General features: G+C 41.5%; 1 protein-coding gene across 2 annotated transcripts in view; it reads left to right on the forward strand.

Annotated features, from left to right (window-relative positions):
* Positions 1–22,063, forward strand: part of LDB2 (LIM domain binding 2) — a 1,197,779-nt gene that overhangs the window by 840,319 nt on the left and 335,397 nt on the right. For both annotated transcript variants that reach the window (XM_086964513.1, XM_086964515.1), the window contains exon 5: positions 6,697–6,780. In XM_086964513.1, coding sequence (XP_086820639.1) covers positions 6,697–6,780 — 84 coding nt within the window. The remainder of the gene's footprint in view (positions 1–6,696; positions 6,781–22,063) is intronic.

A 22,063-nucleotide genomic window follows, 5' to 3' on the forward strand; every position in this document is an offset into this window, starting at 1 on the left:
GTGTTTGGTGACCTTAATTTATATTTTGAGGAGCACATGAGTGGAGGGGGTGGTGCCTTACGCCAAGAATTGCTGATGCTGCAACTAAGGCTCATATCTGACTTACCCACCCATCAGCAAGGACACCTACTTGACCCCATTTTTGCGAATTGGGACGACATAGTAGCAGAGGACCTTCTCCCTGTCCCTTGGACCTACCACTTCCTGATCCCTTTGGCACTATGGGTGCCAGCGCCGAGGGCTCGGGTAAAGCCTATGCCGGAAGTTAGTTGCTGGAAATGGGATGGCTTTTCCCAAGAGAAATTTAACAGCGCTCTGACCCAGGGTGGACCACCAGGAGGTACTGACATTGGAAGCACATGCGCTAATCGAGATAGGCGCATTAGTGAGGCACTGGACAGTACCACCCCCTGGGCACCGAGAAAGAATCCGGGAAGAGCGCAAAAATCTGCTCCATGGTACAATTCCGGACTAGGCACAGCAAAAAACAAGTGCAAACGCCTGGAGAGGCGCTGGAGGAAGGGTTTCTTGGAACAGGGGAAGAGCGAGTATAATGCCATGCGGCAACAATATCATGGGCTCATTAGGAGAGCTAAGGCAACATACTATCAGGAAAGAATTGAGGTAGCAGAGAATTCAGCTAAAGAATTATTTAAGACCTCTAAGGAGATCTCCTCTCTGGCCACCAGAGCTCCTCCGGTTTCGGGATCTATAGAGTCCTGTAATCTTGTAGCAGACTTTTTCGCTGACAAAGTTGGTAAAATGTACTCCACCTTTCCTGAGTCTGCTAGGGAAGCTGAAAAGATTGCAGAGGAGTCTAGGGTGGACTGGGAGGGAGTAGAGATGAGTAACCTCCCAATCCCCCCCCAGAGCTCCTAATCCAAACCTGTCTGAGTGTTAAGTCGGGTTCTCCTAGAGACCAGCCGCCCCGAAGGTTCTTAGGGAGAGCATTATTACTATTGAGCCTTACATTAGACACCTCTTGGAGATGTCTTTTGTGACTTGTACAGTACCTGGCAGCTGGAAAGAAGCAGTGGTTCCCCCACTACCCAAGAAACCTCATATCAGCTCCGAACTACTTGACAACTAGCGCCCTATCTCTCTCCTCCCTTACTTTGCTAAGGTTACAGAGAAAATAGTTAATAAACAACTTATGGCGCATGTTGAGAAACACCATTTTCTACATTTCTCCCAGTCGGCCCGTCGTGCTATGCACTCAACAGAATCGGATTTGCTCTTTGCCACGGAAACAATTAGGCAATGTGCGGACGCAGGCAGACAGCAGCCTTAATCCTGTTGGATTTAAGTGCCGCCTTTGACACTGTGGCTCAACACACCTTGCTTCAGTGTCTGAATAAAGGCGGTGTCTCGAGCCATGCACTGAAGTGGATGAAAACCTTCTTGGCGGAGCGCAGTTTCCAGGTGAGGCAGGGTTCCCACTACTCTAAAGACATCAAACTAAAACAGGGAGTGCCGCAAGGTTCGGCCCTGAGCCCCACCCTGTTTAGTCTTTATGTGACACCCCTAGCTAAGATAGCGGATGGCTTTGGGATCAGGTGTGTGTCCTATGCCGATGACACTCAACTGTCGGTCTCCCTGACACAGGAACAGGACTTGGCAGCCTCCAACTTTGTGGCATGTTTGCAAGAACTGGCATCATGGATGGCTAATAACTGCCTGAAGTTGAATGGCAATAAGATCGAGGTGCTTGTTGTGGGGAGAGCTCCGTCAGTTTGGTCATCGGCTTGGTGGCCCCAGAGCCTTGGACCTACTCGTACGCCTACCACTCAGGTGAAGAACTAGGGTGTGTGGCTGGATTCCAAGCTCTCCTTTGAATATCAAACCAGGCGGGTTGTGGGTACCTGTTTTGGGGTCCTTAAGGGCCTTCGTAAAACTCTGGATTTGGTTCCTATTCCTGCTAGGAAGACTATGGTGCATGCCCTGGTGACATCTTGCCTTGATTACGGAAATGTACTGTACCTGGGTGCCACAGCTGTATGTTTGAATAGACTTCAGTGTCTATAAAATGCAGCCGCGCGGCTGGTCCTCATGCAACCGAGGCTGGCCTCCTCTAGCAAGGCTCTGGCAACCATTCATTGGCTTCCCATCAGGGAAAGGGTGCTGTTTAAGGCACTCTGCGTATGTCATCGCATTTTCCAGGGAACGGGTCCTGCATATTTGGCTGACTTGATCGAAAAGCTATGCTCCCACAAGGCAACTTAGATCCTGTGGGACGGGCTTGCTACTTGTTCCCAAGGTCATGAGGGCTAGAATGGGTGGCCGGTCGTTTCGCCTTCTGGCTCCTCAGAACTGGAACAAACTTCCTTTGAGCCTCTAGCTAGAGGTCGCAGAGGCTAGGTTCAGGAAAGACCTGAAAACACATCTTTTTCAGCGCCTGTAGGGTCTTTTGATTGGTCCAGGTTCTTCTGTAGTCAGGTTCTTCTGCAGTCAGCTCCTCGTCATAGCGCGGGACACACCAGTGGGTGTAACCAGGCGCTTTATAAATTTTCATATTATTATTATTAAGGGTTGTGTCAAAAAAGATCATTGTGCAGTTTCATCTAAGACTTAAGCATGGACCTGTTTTTAGCCTGCACACTGTTATAGATATATCCCCAGGATCGCCAAGTCTAACTGTCATTCCTATCGTCTCCATGTCAAAATGAAGTTTGGAACTTATTGTGTATTATTACTAGTACATGACACTGTACTGCATATAATGGAGCATATTGAGCTGTACTTGTTTTTTCCTCAAGGTACAAAATGCAGTTTAACAGGCCATGGCTGCGGTGCGGGATGAGGGTGGTACATCGTGTGCATCGTGTAACTTACGTGCTGTGCCCACAAACCACAGTGCAAGCAGCGGCGGCGATGCTGGCATGGAGCGGTGTCATTGGGGATACCAGGGCCGCGTCTTAAAGCAAGGTAGTGCAAAGTGCAGTGCTCACAGGTCGCAGTGCAAGCAGGGGCTTGGTGGTAGTATTGAACGTCTTCGTCAATGAGACCATGGTTCCGGTGGAAGTGTGGCGTTGCCCTCTGCAGTGCCTTTAGGACACAGAGCCGGTTACGGCGTCAGTGACTGCATTGGGTTGCTTTTTCTTCTGTTGCAGCACAAAACACAAGGTTCCCAGTGCTGGTAGCAGATGAACTTGAAGTCTTTGCTGTTCCTGAGACTTCTTGAACAGGGGCAAGCTCTACCTCAAGCCATTGAAGAAACTCAAACAAAAAAGTTGCAGAAAGTTCAGTCCAGTCCTTTCTCTGCCCAAGACAGAAGCAGCCACTGCATGCCACCACAGCAAAGCACACAGCAAAGTGGTACTTCCTCTTATAGCTTCTCCTGATTTTCTTCTTGGCAGGTTTCTGAGTCCAAAAGACTTTTAAAGATCTTAGCCCCAATATTTACACAGCCTTTTCCTTGTTCTGGTGTGACAGAGAGTCTCTGTGCTTAGTCCAAACCAGTTCTGTCCTCTCTGGCCCAGCTTGCTGGCAGGAGGTGGAGACAACGAAGTGTAAAGCAGACCAGGCCTATTTAGGTGCAACAACATCTCCTCATACTACTTTAAATGCAGCCCAGGTCTATTCAATGATGCCCTGACTCCTCCAGAAAAGGCAGGACACACCTCAACCCGCCCAGTGACTGCCTACAGTGAATACACATCCCTAGCACCTGTCACTCCGAAGCGAGACAGTCAATCCACAACCCAGCAGAGGCACACAGGATAGTGAAGAAAGAAAACACCAACTTTCTAAAAGTAAAAGACACACTGTTGATGGACGGAATGCAGAGCACATCAAACATTCACCCCCAGTCAAGAGATCTGGATTAAATCCATTGTTCTTTTGCTTACCATGCCACCCCAATTTGGACCCAGCCATATGCAAATCAGCTTTGACCCTGTGCCTCATGGGAACAGTCCAGCCCGAAATACCGTGTCAGGTCCTCCTTAAACCAGAAACAAGCATCCTGGGACCAGTTTTGGGGCATCACCCCTCATCAACCAGGCTAGCTTGAATCCAGTGACACAGTGAGCCTGGGACACAGGTCTAAGATTACCCGGTGCACTTAGGGCTAGAAAGCAAAAGACAACCAGATGATGTACAGAATGCAGTTCAAATCAAACATTCACCCCCAGTCAAGAGATCTGGGTTAAAAACATCATTCTTTTGCTCACCACGTCACCCCAGTTTGGACCCAGCCAAATGCAAATCAGCCTTGAACCTGTGCCTCATTGAAACAGCCAGGCCCAACTGCAAGCCAGGTCCTCCTTAGACCAGAAACAAGCCTCCTGGGACCAGTTTTAGCCAGGCTAGCTTGAATCCAGTGACACAGTGAGCCTGGGACCCACGGAATGCAGAACAAATCAAACATTCACCCCCAGTCAAGAGATCTGACATTGTTCTACATTCCCTCCATCAATTGTTGTTTTTGCATTAGTCACCCCAAGTGGGACAGGTTTGCCCAGACGTGAGCCCCTTGCTCCCCATGTCTCCGGAGTCGATCTTGTCCCAATGGGAAGGTATACCTGTAAGATGTTAATGCCCTCAAGCTTAATGCTAATAAAATGGTTGTTTTGATCATCTGCAGTACTCCCTGAATTTGAATGTTTGTATGATGACCATTTGACATCGGTTCTCCTCCTCATCATTCCTTTGTGTCAAGAATCGTACCTTAGGTTTTCTTTCAACAATACTCTTTGTTTCTCCTCCCATGTAGCTTGTGCTGCTGCCATTTGCTTCTATTATCTGTCTTGTGCATAAAAAGTCTGCCTGTTATCGGGTGATTGAAAAAAATAAGTTTCTTCAATCCATTATGATTTCCTACCTAAATTGTGTAAAACTGGGTTTACCCAAATACCTAACTGCCCTTCTCCAGGTGCTGCCATTCACCTTCTTCTTAATGTTTATTTGCCCTCTAGAGTTTCTCATCATCTCGCCATTGGCTTCCTAATGAAAAGAGAATGTGTTTATGGATCTCTGTATCCGTCACTGAGCCTCCTATAGAATGGGCTCCTTCTACATTCAAAGGATGTTTCTTCCTATATTCTTGTGTTCTGCGATCAAATCTCCCACATCAATCTTCTGCATGTCCCTATGATAAAGAAGGGTCAGTGTGTGAATGCATGCCTATCTGTTCCTGTCCATTTCTATAAGGCTTTGAGAACCTGGTTGTTCCACTTAGACTTTCATTTATTATGAATTTGCCTTTATTGTAGTTTAGCTACACCAGGTTAGTCTTTGCGGTAAGTGCATGCTTAACACATCCATAGAACATCATATGCTGAAAATATTTCATGTACCAGCAAATAAGAGAAATTCAAAAGGGGTTTGGAAAACCATTTGAGTTTGGGGATAAGTTGGCAATTTAGAACTAGGTTAAGAGTTCAAAGAAAGTAATGGTTGTGAAAATAATCTTTACTAATTTTTGTCATCAAAGAAGTTGATCATAAATGATGTATATATTTCTACTGAAAACACAATTTAATTCATAACAACACATTGAAAACATTAGGTAATCTTTAATGGAATATCCCTGTCAGAAGTTATAATTTTGCAACACTTTCATGCTAAAGTTACCTCCACATTAACTTGAAAACAATTACCTCAGAATTGGAGCTACAATGAACATTGTATAATGTTCCTCCTTTCCAAGGCGTTCAAAATGAAAATGCAGTATATTCTACAAGGCAAAACTATTCCTGTTGAACAACATGGGGCACAATTTACACCTGACGTGCAATCTCAATGTGTGTGTAAACAGGAGTTTGCTTACGAATCGCGGTTTGTCTAGCATTTCTTATCAGGGACTTCATGCTTAATGGGCACCAATCGGTAGGTGGTGCACTACAGGAAACATATTTTCACTGTTTTGAAAACATTTTGCAAAAACTGTACATGTGCAAATCTACATTTATGGTGTATTTTAGAGTTTGACAGAGCTGGAGCTCCACTGTTAATCAGCGGTGGTCTGGAACATCAAAGTAGCCGTTCCCCAGCACTGTATGGAGTAGGAAGAATTGCTGGCTTAACTGCAGCAGAGACTTTGCCACAGGTCCATCAGGTCGAAAGTGACTTTGGACTATTTTTTTCTACCCAGAACTGCCATGTAAATCTTTCTCAGGACAACACTGGACTGTTCCAACACTGCCTGTGTGGGAGTTTGTTTCTTTAAAACAAAAAAAGTTCCTAAGCAAGTGCAAAAAACATGGCACCCACTCGGTACAGCATCAATGCTTTCAATGGAGCCAACATTCTAGTGGCTCCACCAAAGGCATGGATATCTTTGCCTGCCTGCTGGGTATCAAGAAATTCCAGTCCTCCATCAGGGAAGCAGAGGCCATGGCATGTGTTGAGCTGGTGGGATGTCTGCCACCCTTCAGAGTGTAAGTAACTCAGTTAATCATGTGGATTCTTCAACTTCTGCAGTCTGCTTAAATAAGTGGGATGCTGAAGAAGTACTCATGGTAGTCTACAATTTATAAATATATCGAGGAGTGCTCCATTGGGTTTTTTAAATCCCAAAAAACCCTGGAATTCCTCTTCAAATATAGGAGAATATTTACAGTTTTCAACTTCTAAGAGCTATCTGAAAATTGGGCACATCTCCTTTTATATAATGTGATAACATGACATTGATTCTGGCTAACTCAAATGCACTATTTGAACAGTGAAAGTAACAGTTATTATTTCCTTTCAAAGGCACAAGACCCTCAAGTGCTGGAGCAGCTGTCCAAAAATATCACCCGAATGGGCTTAACCAATTTCACCCTCAACTACCTCAGGGTAAGTGAAAGTGCACAACTAGTTTAACGTTGTATGTTGCCTTGGAAGTTACTGCAAAACCACAAGAGGTGAGCTATTTAGAGAGGGATGAATGCTACAACAATTATATCTATGATTAAGTTGAAAGATCTTATGGCTACATAGAAAAATTAAATGTAGCATGTATCCCATGGCGGAGGAATATAACTTGTTGTAGGCCCAGAACCATAGTTATAAATCTGAACCACAGGTGAGTATCTGATTTGAGGGTGAGTGCCTTTATCAATGGGTTTACAAATGCAAAAAGAAAAATTGATGGAGGGAATGCTGAACAATTTCAAACACTCACCCCTGATCAGAGATCTAGGCCTAAATCCTTTGCTTTTTGCTCACCATGCCATCCCAGTCTGGACCTAGCCATATGCAAATCAGTCTTGACCCTGCTCCCCAAGGGAACAGTCCAGCCCGAACTGCCAAGCCAGGTCGTCCCTGGACCGCAAAAAAGCGACCTGGGACTGGTTTGTTTTGTTGTTGATCAGAAAATTATGTATGCTCCGCCTATGCTTCTCAGGCAAACCTTTCTTACATCATAGTTACTTGCTGTAAAATGATGACTATGTGAAAACTGCCCTCATAATTGTAGCTGCAATATGCATGGATATGGTAAAATACCTGATATGTGCAGAATGTATTATCAGCTATTAAACATACTCGTAAATGTCAAAAAGTCAATAAAAATAATCTTTTGTTTTAAAATCAGGTCATAAGATGATGTCACTGGACTAGTGTAATGACAATGTTTTCTGTATGTTGCAGTACATAAAAATATGATGACTTGGCTAGCATATGATGGGAGTATTTAGTACATGGTGGCACAGACTGTCATGTGATGGGATGCCTGATCTAAGGTGGATGATGACTGCCATACAAAGCAGTATCTGCACATGTGATGACCTTGACTAGCATATGATTGGAGTATATAGATCCATTTGGTAATGAATGGCAGATAAAGTAGTAAATGTGCATATAATGGTAATGCCTGGAATATGATGAGATTCTGCTTGGGCATATCATCATAACTGCTGGCATGTCCTGGAGGTACCTTGACACATGATGTAAATTACATTTACAAAATACAGTACTTGCATAAAACAAAGGCACACAATGAGAGTGACTGGAATATGATTGGGAACACCTCGTATGTGGGTACATGGGCATAATGGTATCAATTACAATATGAGGTTCCATCTGAAGTATATTTTTGGAAATTTCAAATCCGCTATGGTGACATTTTGACTGTACTATGGGGACAAGAATGACTGGCCTCAAAGACGGTTATTCTCTACATTTTTTACATATTTTTCGGTTCATCTATGTACGTCCAGGTGATGGCAAGCCAGTGTTTGGTTCCAAAGACAGTTTAATTACCAAAATGAAAGAATTGTATTCGAAGATGAATTGAAGATATTTTGAAACAATTATAGGTTTATAGTTGAAGGCCATTAGCTAATTTCAAAGAAAGGCAAAGCTACAGATTAGGTACAAATATTTTCAAAAAAACACTAGCTGATGTTTGGGGACATGGTTAGTGTATTTACTGAAAATGATGTGTGTGGAATGGGGTTCTGACCCACATGGCCCCCATAACACTTTTACTTTTAGGCCACCTATTTTTTATACATTCTGCTGTGAGTGAGTGTTGTTGACTGAGTCCTGCTCACTGTAAGTTCAGGTTTTGAGAGATAACCACAATTCCTAGCCTTTTAAAGTAAGGGTGGCTGATGCACAGCTTTGGCACAAGTCCCTGGGCTGCTTACATATGATCACTGGGGATAGGTTTTTGTACACTTGTCCAGGCTGAGCAAGTTGGGCTACTGTCTAACTCAGCCTTATATCCGAACACACGTAACTTGACACAGATGAGACCTTTAATACATTGTTGATGGTCTGTGAAAGCCTTATAATTTAACTGGGCATTCACAAAGACCACCCCAATTATATTTTACTATAGAATGAGTCTGTAATGCTTTACTGAACATTTGTAGTGCGTTATTGTATTTACACTGTAGGCGGGACGTGTACAAAAGTAACACATTTGCATTGGCGAGATCCAGAGAAGAGTTTAATGTTTCTTTGTATAAATAACCCAAGGTCAACCCTTAATTAGATTTGAGCTTTGAGCGACCCTGTTCAGCAAGCAAATTATCCTGCTGTTCAGCAGATAGATAAAAACGTTCCAAGTCTGTTCCTGGGCTAGGAATATGCAGCCTGATTCATCATAGACCCGTTTTGCGAGCCTATAATAGCGATTCATAAGGAATCGCTATTACAGACTCGCAAAACGGGATTCATGTAGGAATCGCAAAAAGATTTGCGATTCCTACACAATCCTTATTTGCGATTAGCAAATTGCTAATCGCAAATAAGGTATAACTCCCCATTCATTCCTATGGGCCAAAAGGCCCATAGGAATGAATGGGGAGTATTCCTTATTTGCGATTAGCAATTAGCTAATCGCAAATAAGATAGCGATTTAAAGGGTGCCAGGGGTGTCCAAAGGACACCCTGTAGCACCCCTTAAATGAAAATTGAAACAGGTGTTGCGCACACACATGTCCAAAGGACATGTGTGTGTGCAACAAGCAACTTAGAAAAATGCTTTTAAAAGCATTTTTCTAAGTTTTCGCTATTTACCACGAGGTTTGACCTCGCGGTAAATAGCGGGCCGAAATTGCGAATTCGCAATTTTTTAATGGATGTTGAATTGCATTTAAGGAATCTCAAATAGAGATTCCTTAAATGTAATTCTTCGCAAAATTGCGACATCGCTATTACCGATTTTTGCATTTGGGATGATGAATCCCAAATGCAAAAATAGAGCTCGCAAAGGGCCAGATTCTCAGAATCTGGCCCTTTGCGAGCCGATTTGGCCTTGATGAATAAGGCTGCAGATTCTCAGAATCTGGCCCTTTGCGAGCCGATTTCAGCTTGATGAATCAGGCTGTTCGTATAAACAGAATCAGCATATGTTATTTCATTCACACAGACAGTCAAGTTTAGGCATGCTGTTACCCACAAAAAATCAAAAGGAGGCAATCAGACCTCTGGCAACCCTCATAGGAGAGGCTTTCCTTTGAAGTTAAAAAGGGGATTGGCCAGGCAGCTATGGTAGTTAAGGGGAAAGCTAAATGCTGCCAGAGAGACCTCTGAGCACTCGAAGAGTTCCTCTTGAAAAGGACAAGATGCTGTGCAGAAGGAATGGGACAGGGGATGAGTGTTTGTGTCATCTTTGGATTGGTCAGAGGTGCTCACATTCTAGAATTGTCCACCCTCCTCTTAAAAAGCCATGCACAGGGAAGATACTGCACACTGCATAGTTTTGAACATTGAAACATTTATTGAAAGCAACAATATTAACTGAATCATTGCAGATATTGTTGAACACGATTAAGAGTGCCTTATGTTTAACATTAATTACATTTTGTTCTGACCTTTTAATTCTACTTTTAATTATTATGGTGGTACTTTAGCAAGGTTAGTAGGCCTGATTTATATGAACTGTGCCTACTATATTCTGTTAAGCACATGTAGATGGGGTATTGTAGTTTTTAGGCTCAGGGCTTGCTGATGCTCTGACTGTTAGAGGAGCTTCCAGGGCAGGGGTTACAAGGTACATTTAGGATGTTACCTGGCATGTAAAACCTGTCTATGATGTGTGTCTATTGTTAGATGTGTAGCGCATTAGAGGCTAGCACCATTTCCGCATTCAATTCTGTATATTTTTGCAAATTTGTGCTTAGTATTTTGGTAGAGTGAGTGGTAGAATACCTTTCCTTTTTTTAAAACACCGATTGGCCAGCAATTTGTTAAGTGTTGTTTGTTGCATTTCTGAGTGTTTAAGATCTGTATAACATCTGCTGTCTGAGGAAAAACAAATGTAATATCTGTGTATTGTTTGTTTTTACCACCCTGCAATCCATTACATTCCAGCAAATTTCCTTAAATAAATGTGCTTCAGAGTGCATCATTTGACCACATTCTTTTCTAGAATTTCTTAAGCAAAGATACTTCCAGATTTGCCATAAAGGTCTGGAATTGTTTACAGGCCATGGATTACTGGAATAGTTCATGTGACCCTTCTGATTTGCTTATCTAGTTACTGAAGTCCTTTTAGCCAATATCTTTCACACCTTGTATTCTGAAAAACATCATTTGGCTGTCAGCTTCTCAAAGATTTCTTAGGAAGATCAGTGGACAGGTTACTGCTCTCAAACCTCACATCAGATGTTTTCAATGATTTTGCCCACATCACATAGTCATAATCATGATTTTCATGTATTATTTAGTAAACAAGGTCACCGTACACCATGTACTCAAAATATATTTTTATAATTATGTCTCAATATTAATCTGAAAAAGACATTTCATATTTTTTTAAAGCAAGCAATCAGTTCATATAAGTAAAGATTTGCAAAAATCCCCATAAAATGTATTTTCAAAAGGTTCTAAAAGAAGCTCTCATTTATTAAAAGTCTTAATGCCATAGAATCTGTTTCCATCAAATTAATTTTGATGTGCCCACAGGAATGTCATTGCTATGGAAATGGCATGCTTAATAAAAAGTAGACTTAGCTATTTTTACACATATTATGTCTCAATGGAAAACATAAGTTTTAGTCTAGAATTCATAAAGCTCTTTTTGAAGGAAAGCTTTGCTTGAGCATGTATACATATATGCCAGAGACTGTTGCAAATCCATTGCTTGAAGGACAAAAAGGAGAATGAGGTCCAGATTTAGTTTTTATATCCCCAGCCTACCTTTCCCAATTTCCATGAGGATTCAGCAGTGATTTTCCTCATTGAGAAAGCTCTCTGTCAGTTAGGGAGAGAGCAATCATGAGCCTTGCTCCTGTGTGATATACAGAATGAATGGGGTTGCACAGAAAGTACATATTGCCACTATAACCACAGTCTCTACTATATATACACAAAATGCACTCTAAAAGTGGAATCTTACCTCCTTTCTGCCACCAGAAAACATGCTCATTCCTCTCAGTACAGATCGAGATTCCCTCCAAGCAAACAACCTTTCTTCCTCAAAAAAGCAATAATAAGATCATTATCTCATTTAAAAATGTTCCTGTTTGTCCTTTATCCTCTGTACTGGCTGGTTCAAACCAAGACCCTCATCCAACACTTGTTCTTTCTATGTTTGTCCCATATGTTTAAAATGTACATGCTTGAAACCAGAACGCATGGATAGGACTCCTAGCTAGGCTCCAAACACAATATATTGCTCATTAGACATGCATGGCATCCTTACATTGCAAGATAATTCACTTAGGGGTACATTTGATGATTGAAGTCATTAAATCGCTCTATAGTGGCTGTCTGCCATCAGTTTGACCTAGTGAAGATAGACATAGCCTGATTCCAATAGATGCACTTGTTGTCAATACCTTTAGTAAAGTAAATGTTTGATATACATGTTTAGCTATTAGAAGATAACATGTGGTCCATGCCTGGTTTACCTAACCCTCCCCCTTGTAAGATATCCTGACCAATTTGTTTGCTTTGTATGGTGCAGAAGCACACAATCAATATATGTTGCTCTATGGTACTTTTGTTTTCTCTTTTTTTCGTATCTGCTTCTACACCATCGAACTTACCAATCAAAACATTATTGACAGAAAATATATGGCTATAAACTGTAATTATTGTGTAAAACTTAATAAACAAATGTTTTAGAAAAATAAGTAATTAAATCTCTCAGTCAAACACCTAATGACCTAAGAAAGACCAAGAAGAATATAATAGCACCAAAAAGCAAAATAATATCATAAAAGCATGCTTTCCACTTCAGGAATCCCCCACTAGATTTGAAAGATGCTTATACTCAAGTACATTTCCCACCTATACCATTAGAGTCACCCATATTAAAATGTACCTCTACATTGACACATACATAGAAATTACATCACTCACACAAACTTTCACCCAACATCTGTATGTCACATCAACGGGGCCAGACATCCAGGAACCTTTAATAAAGCAGCTTATTAATATTCCTCAAATAAATGTATCCTATACCAATCTTGTGATTGGAACCTCAATCCACTCATTTGTTTCACACTGATATCTTCACTTCTGGGATTTTTCCGATTGCTTGGAAGAAGGCTTCGATACACCACCTTTTAAAGAAGCCCACTTTGGATCCTATAGACCAGGGGAATTATCGACCTATTTCGCGACTCCCCCTGCCTGCAAAAATCACTGAAAAGGCCATGAATGTACAGCTTAGTAGCTTTTTTCATGGCAATAACGTACTTGACCCCCACCCAATAAGTCTTCAGAGCTGACCACAGCACTGAATCAGCCCTCATCAAATCCTGTGAGGAAGTAAGGGAGGCTTTTGGCTGTGGGTGGAAGGCTATTCTCATAATGTTAGATCTCTCAGCAGCCTTCGACACGGTCCACCATAAAGTTCTGATGGACCGGTTGTCGGGGGCTGAGGTGCAAGTGGTCGCTTGGAAACTCCTACACTCCTTTTTATCAGGGAGATCACAGACGGTCTATCTAGATAATAACAAATTCCAGCCTTTCAGCCTTCCGTGCGGGGTCTTGCTGGGGTCGTAACTGAGCCCCACGAACTTTAATATCTATGTGACGCCCCTGGCAGCCTTGATTAGATCGTATGGTTTTCAGTTGACCTCTTATGCTGACGACACTCAGATTGTACTTTCCTTCAAGGACGGTCAGGTAAAAGAAACAGGTATTCGCTTCCATGACTGCATGGGGCTATCGCAAACTGGATGTCTACAAATTGTTTGAAACTGAACTCCAATAAAACGGAGGTGATTGTATTTGGAAATAACCCTCATGTATGGACTCCAGACTGGTGGCCAACAGATATGGGAAACCACCCTACTCCAAGCTCTAAAGTGAAAAACGTGGGTGTAATAGTGGATAATAAACGGACTTTCTGTGCCCACATTAGTTCAGTTTTCTCCGCTTGATTCTGCGAGTCTTAAGAAAAATAAAACCTTATCTTTCGGACGACAATTTTAGGATGGTAGTCACAGTCCTTGTACTGTCACGGCTTGACTATTGTAATAGCATATATCTGAATGCCCAGAAACAACTCCTTAATAGGCTTCAGATAGTTTAAAATGCTGTGGCTAGACTAATGTCAGGTATACCCAAATTTGTCTCAGTCCAAACAGAAATAACTCAGTTACATTGGCTTCCGGTGAAACAGAGGGTTCGTTTTCAGGCCCTCTGTATAGCCTTCAAGGCCCTTAATGGTATTGGCCCTGACCACTTGAGGCAGAGGTTTAAATGGTATATCCCTGGTAGGGCGCTTCGATCCCTGGGTGCTAAACTTGTCCAAACACCGACCTTCAAAAAAGCCGGCTGGGGACAGAGGAGCTTTATCACCTGCACATCCAAGGCATGGAACGACTTGCCGTTCCACCTGAGGAATGCTGCCAATCTGTTCTCCTTCAGAAGAGGCCTGAAGACCTGGCTTTTCTCTCTCTGAACGCATCGACTTATGTTTAGGCCTAGCTTAGCGCCAGGACACCAACTGGTAATTGTGCGCTTCTTATAAATTACAATAACATAACATAACTTCAAAACTATGGGCCAGCTTCCTCACTGCTGTAACTGCTGTCATCCATGATCTTGAGTGCAGGTTCCAAAAAAGACTATGTCAACCCTTATTCGATCTCCTTCTTACTAAGGGCTTCAAATTGATGTTATTAAAGATAAGCTCATGGATGATGTATTTTTTATGATGGTATTGTAACAGGCTTAAAGGCTCTTTAAGTCATATTTTATTTGATAGCCCTTTTATTTTTTTTATATTGGTCTGATGTTTCGGATATGACCATTAAGATTTCTAGCATTTTGGAGTCCATGTCGTATAGTTTGTTTATTTGTAAATCACATGTTCTCTCATTCTTTGTGTCTAAGAATTTGTTTGAGTTTCCTAAATCTTGTTGATTAAATCAATTTCTGCGAATTTAAAAGATGCAAAACTATGATGTATTCATATATGGTGGGCTTAGATTATTTCAAATAGTACATTGTTAAAACATACATTATTTTGGCTCTTAGTTCAAATATTTTAAATTGTTCTTGATAGCATGTTATATTAGGTTACTGAAATTATCTTTTTCTTCACTAATGATCAATAAGGCTATATAGATTGTGTTTACAATAACCCTAATAGCTCATTTGTTATTTTAGTTTCTCTTTTTATTTGCACATGCAATATTTAAGATAATTGCTGAGTGGCCCTGCTCTTGAGAGAGATCCTTTAAAGTAAAATATTCCAATTTCAGAAGATCATCTCACCCTACTTGTTCACATAACTATTATCTCTTCTAGAAGTGAATAAACTATGTTACTACTTACCTACTGACCTTGTCCAAGAGTATATTTCAATGGAGTTTATTATGTATTGAGGAAATAGCTCTAAAGTAGCAGCCCCTAATTTTGAATCCAGGAAAGCTGCCTCGTCCAATATTGTACGATACACCCTCTTAGGAAAATGTCTATTCTTGGTAATCTGATCATCCTGAATTCTGATAGTCTCCAAATTCTGAATCTTGTAACAGTTAAGTAATCTACTTTAAAATCTCACTACCCAAAGAAAATGTACTGTCCATGATCCATGACATGGGTCTGAGATATTATCAAGCACACTGATTGTATTAACATGGATGCTATTATCAGACATCCCTCAACCTGTCCAGTTCTAAATGACTCAAACTCATGCAAAATTCATTAAAACAAAAAGAGCTACAAAACAATTTGGTGTGATTAATATTACAGCTCTAAAGGAAAATGTTTCAGTGCCTCTGATTTTCACTATCTGAATACAAATAGGAAAGCATACAAAACCAGTGTATACTTGGTAGAGACAAATTATGTAATTTAGCAGATATAGAGAATACAAAAATTGACCAAATCAAGGCTTTGAATATCAGTGATGTCAACAGGCTCAACATGATATTCAAGTTCTCTATGAAATCAGATTAAAGGAAATCTCACAAAAATGATAGCTAACACCAATGAAGAGGTATAATAACTACTAATTTGCAATGACACATATCTAGTCACACATTTAACTGAATCCCACCTCTATTTAGGTTACGGGCAAACCATTCCCAATCAGGTGCCTCTAGACTGTGATGCCAGAAATGAACCCAGGTAGAAATGCAGCTGGGCCCATGCTAAAATTCTTCTAAAACCATTTAGAGGTACTCCTGACACACTAGCTTCATAATATAAATGCCTGTCTAGCACAGGAATCTGTCTCTGATTTTCTAAAAATTGGTTATGATCATTCACTCCTCAAAAAATAAAACTAATCCTATCAATGAACTCACAGACATCTATTTATTACAGTTCTCATTTTCCTAGTGGGATTCGGGACAGATATGTAGCAATACAAGTGAATGACTCCATCAAACAAAACAATTTGTAAGAGAATACAAACTTGTATTCTGGTCTGCTGACATTCTGAAGATCACATTAGTCAAGTTGGTAGAAGAGTACAAGCTGCCAATGTTCAACAGAGGGAATTCTTACCTACAAACCTAGCACCAAATTTTGATACAGTTGCCCACAACCTCCTCCAAGCCACCATTCTCATTAGCAAAGTCATAGGGAATGCTCTGCTAAATGGGTTCGTATTTACCTATCTGCTTAATGAAACAACAACTATGGCTTCCAGTGTATCCCAAGTGCAATTCTGGTCTATCTATCAATTAACATACATGTTGAGCCATGGATCAATGCATTAATAAATCTGGGGTCTTTTTCCATCAGCAAGCAGAGAATTACCTAACAATTAACTCACGCAAATGACCAAGGGCTAGATGTAGGACACCATATACCGGTCGGTAACGGACGATTTCGGCCGATACCGACCGGTATTTGGTGTTTGATATGTAGGGGGCCTAAAATTTACAGAATCGGTAAATTTACCAATTCGGTAAATTTACCCATTCGGTAAAATACCGAATCAGTAAATTTACCGAATCGGTAAATCTAGATGTAGGTGGCACTGAAAACAGTGCCAGAGGCCCTGAAGAATTCTTTATTTACCACAAAATAATATTTTGTGGTAAATAACGAATTCCAGTGCCCTAAGGCACTGAAATTCGGTAAATCTAGATGTAGGCGGCACTGAAAACAGTGCCACAGGCCCTTAAGAATTCTTTATTTACCACGAAATAATATTTCGTGGTAAATAATGAATTCCAGTGCCCTAAGGATATGTATGTGTGTCACATGGCACACAAGCCAAAATCAGGGGTGAAACAGGGTGTCAAAGTGACACCCTGTCGCTCTTGACAATCCGGTAATTTTACCGAATCAGTATTTACCGATTCGGTAATTGACATTGTTACCTATGGGCCTTTTTGTACCGAATCATACCGATTCGGTACAAATTACCAAATTATTTCCTACATCTCATATACCGAATCGGTAACATTCGGTATTCTAGAGTCGGTAAATGAGATTTACTTACATCGGGTCCCTGGTGCCTTCAGACCCTGCCTCATATAAACCCAAACTTGAAAGACAGACATAGACAAGAATCCAACTAAACTCTTGAATGAATTAGATTCTCCTCCTGCCTCAAACCCTAACCAAAAGACTTCTGATATTTTATCACTGGTACTTGCAGAAATAGGAACTGTATCCAAAGGTGTAACCATGACCAGATCTTTTGTCTTTATCCTTCACTCATATCTATAGCTTTACTTACAAATTATGGTTAGTGCCAGGCGTGCAAAATACCAACTCAAACATATTAAGTAACAATAAACTCTGCATTCTTGAAAAGTCTCAAAATAGCAGTACAAGCCCGACCCCTCTCGCACATTGACAATGGATGTGCCCTGCCTAGGGCATTATGAATGTATACTTCACTAACCTGAAGGCGTCCAGACTTTCTTTAGCACACCTCATTTCAAACAGAAAAAAACATAACCATATCATCTGTGCTCTATCTTTACTATACTGACTCCTCTTAGAGGCCTGTGCTATACATAAACTTGTACGGATCGCTTACGAAGCTCTGAAGCCAAATACTCATCGATACTTAAGCCAGAAGTTAACCATCTCAGGGATGCAGAAAAATGTAGGAAGCAGCATGTTCATTATATTGGGAGTTCCCTTTGAGAATTTCAAATTGACACAAGTCTTCTCAACGAAAGACTTGACATTCTGTCCATGTACCTCAAGAAATATTTCTAAAAAGAAAGTTAAAGCACCTCTTAAATGCAAACACTCCGATCAGTACAGATTCATAAGGGGAATTGAGAATGTGCATGACATCACCTCTCATTATCTCACTGGTCACATGTGTGCCAATTCACAAAGCATCTCAAGTTTAAACATGCGAACAGTAGTAATGGTGAATTTGTACTCAAAAGTGGATGATCTCGTACAAACAGAGGTAAAACTACAACTGGCAGTGAGGGAGGATTTGGTGTTGAATGACTGGAATGCTCTTTGAGTTATAACATCCACAAACTGGCATGTCTGTGGGCATTCACAGACTCCTCCCCAATATCTCCCCAGAGGAAAAGGTAACATATATTCCTGTCAGTAAATCGCTTTCTAGGATGCAGACAGGAGCATAGCTTTGTGGGGAGTTTCATTTGGTGTTATCACCCCCAACAAATTCCTTCTCTTGTTGGTAATTGGGGTCTTGGACTCTCAGACAGGTATGGTAGTGTCTGTGTTGGTTTTTACCTGGGATAGGAAGCAATAGAGAAACAGAAGCTTGTTCCACCTGCAGCGGAAATCAAAGGAAGTCATTAACTCACTTTGAGTCCTAAACTTTTGGTAACGTACTATTTCTAGCTTCCAGTTTTAGCAATCTGGTTTTAATACTTCCCTGTGCATGAAATACAGTTTAGTTAGCAACAGTGTGTGATGGTCCTGAATAGAGAAAATTGTCTGATTTAATTTGTCCCTTTGGCATGGATTCTCTCTGTATCAAATGGAAAGACAATTTAAATAATATTGAAGATATGCACTGCTTTAGAGCTGAGCAGAAGCCCGCCTCCCCCAGACCCTAACCCTATCACCACTCTGCCATGGCTACTGGCAGCCAATACACTTGAACTAGGGGCTGTTGGGCCACAGTGGAAAAATGGTAAGGAACTGTGGATATCAGCATGGTTATACAAACACCACTGTGCTAATATCCCTAATCCACCTGGTGACCCTGCAGGGTTGCCTAGTGGAAACAACACCTGGCAGGGACATATAGGTTTGGGGAATGCGAGGTACGCAAAGATGAATCCTGGAGCAGTTTGGGAGGATCATATGGAGTGTCAGTGCACCATCTAACTACCTGATTACCTTCCCAGGGTTGCACAAGCAATCACCCAATGAAAAGAATTCTGATGGTGTTTACAAGAGAACCCTCTAGATTACCAAATGTTTAAGATAGTGCTTGCACAACCTAAGGCAATGCTTGGGTTTACTGCATTGGCTTGTGGTACAGTGGTAATAGAAACCTTCTCCCCCTCACGAGCGCTCAGATAAAACTTTGGAATTGACCTTCCCTATGATATGGATGTGTCGGACTAGTGCAATCACTACACCCCTGGGAGGAGGAGACAGGAGCTATTACCAGCTCTGCACTAGCGAGCCCCTCCACCATCCTTCCATCCTGTGATGTATGTAAAAATCAGGTCAATAATATGGCTTACTGATTCTTACATGGCAGAGGTTTGGCAGGCCACTGGCTGTGATGAAGGCATGGACACCACCAATTAATTGACCCTATCTCTACCTCTGCCTTATACTTGATATCTGTGTCAGAGGTGGTGATTCCCTGAAATTACTTTGTGGAAAGAGTCTAGTGCCAGCTTCCATCAAAAGTTTAATGCCCTTCGACCACTGGTAAAACCAGTGATGTTGGCATGTGTCCTTCACCTTCACTATGTACCTTTTTTCCGACATTATGTCAAGTTAACCTGTGATCTGTATTCACTTAACACAGTGTACTATTCATCTGACCTTATTTGTACAAAAACACTGTCCTCTGGTGCTAAAGGTGATTGAGAAAAAGAAAGTAATCTAGCCAGTTTCTTAATTGCATTATGTGTGACCAGGAAACCTGGGGCAAGTCCCTACTCACCCATATGAGTAAATTGTGTAATTTAAGTCAAATCAAGTTAATTCATGTGTCTAGTTTACTTGACAGTGACATTTGAGAGTACATTCAAATAATTCAGTTCAAGATGGATCCTGTGTAACAACCACACATGTATATGTGTCAATGCTTCAAAAGCCTGTAATGTTCCTCCATCCATAAAAATATTTGCCATGACCTCATTATTTGTATGCTTTGTTCATTCGTGACTCTGTCAAGAAGGTGGGTTTATAAATGTTTTAAATGCTGTGTTTAGAAACTTCCAATTCAAATAAATGTCAGTGCAATGTTGTGATGTAATATACTAAATTGAAACAATTACATGTGATACAGAACAACTTTCTACATTATAAAGTCTTTATCGCGTTCTTATATTTTGTGTGTTGTGTAATTTGTATCCCAAACAATTTGAAGTTTCTGCATGTTCTTTGGCACTTAAAGATGGGTCAGACCACTGGTTCAGGCTTGACTCGACTGCAGAGCCATGTTCAGGGCCCAACATTCCAAGGGGTCTTCCGCTACCCATACTCCAAAAGCACTACCAATGGACCATCACAACAGCAGAGTTTGCCAGGGTGGAAGGGTGCTGCTTACTGAACCATTTGACAGTTCCTCTTCTGTTTTCGGCCTCTCTGCTGGGACGACTCTCCAGGTACTCCACTACTCATGGAGAGCCTATTTAATTTTTAGGAATTATCTTGCCTTGTTCTTCTATTTCTTATTTATCCGGTTATTAACAATGACCTGTTTAATCGTTTCTGGTTGGGTAGGTTATACTCCTAAGCCAGGCAGAACCTACCACTCTAGTCAGGTTAAGGGAATCACACACAAGAGATAACCCCTGCTCACCCACTTGGTAGCTTGGCCAGAGCAGTCAGGCTTATCCCAGATCAATGTGCAAAGTGTATGTGCAACACACACACACTCCTGGGACACAATAAATGCACCCCAAAAGAGACTCCACACAATATTATATAAAACATTGTTTTTGTATTGCATATCAAAAATGTTGTTTTAAAATTGGCCCGTCAACCTCCTTTTCTGGCCTTCTAATTTATAGGCCCCAGGACTATGTGTCAAGCATAAGTCCTGATCTATGCAATTACATTGCCCAGAAATTGTTGTTGTATTCAAATTGTACTGCGTTAGGGGATTTTAATCTACACGTGAATGATTCTAGCTGTCCCCAGGCAGCTCAGTTTGTCTCATCCCTCCCTGGGGCCAATCTGATTCAACAGGTTACTCTTCCCACTCACAAGCCAGTGCACACTCTTGACCTCTTGTTTTCTAACATCCTGTCCCTGATCACCGAGGTCCCTAGCCAATTGGCTTGGTCTGATCATTGTTGCATTCCATTCTTTTTTAGTTCGGATAAACTTGGTCAGAGCAGGGGTAACCGTTATATTGTTAAAAGAAGTTGGGGAAAATTTACAGCTGTGTCCCTAGGTTCAGCTCTACAGGCCAGTCAACCACCAGTATCCAAAGATCCAAATGCGGATACTCTGGCTCTAAATGAGTGGATTGCTGCAGCTGTGGAGTCTATTGCCCCTGCTAGAGTTACCAGATCAATGGGGCATTCCCCCTTGGCCCCTTGGTTTTCTGAGACTCTTAGGGCTTTCAAAAGTAGGTGTAACTGCCTGGAACTGCAGTGGAGGGTGAATTACAGTGAGATGGCTAAGGTGTCATATAAGCTAGCTTTGAAAGAGTTGCATAAATTGATAAAAGAAGCTAGGAGGAACTATGTAGCAGGTTGTATTCACAAGGCAGATAATTCTAGTTAAGAAACATTTAAGGTTGTTAACTCCTTTCTCAAACCAAGAGAATTAGAGATTGTTGTGCAACCTTCCCTCTCACTGTGTGAAAGAATTTCTGACTTTTTTGATAATAAAATTCGGAGGTCTATAATTCCTTCTCAGTGACAGTGGAGACAGGGAAAACAGATGGGACGGAGTGTGGCACGCCTGAACCTTCCCTTACAAATGTTTTCCCCATCTCCTAGCAGGAAGCACTGACGGAAATCCAGAGATGCAATGCAAGACCCTTGCCCCCTAAACTGTGGAAAGTGATGGCTCACTCTCTTACCCAGGTGTTGACCCACATATGGAATATATCCCT

The sequence above is a fragment of the Lissotriton vulgaris genome, chromosome 3_2 (genome assembly GCF_964263255.1).
Source record: "Lissotriton vulgaris chromosome 3_2, aLisVul1.2, whole genome shotgun sequence".
NCBI classification, from domain to species: domain Eukaryota; kingdom Metazoa; phylum Chordata; class Amphibia; order Caudata; family Salamandridae; genus Lissotriton; species Lissotriton vulgaris.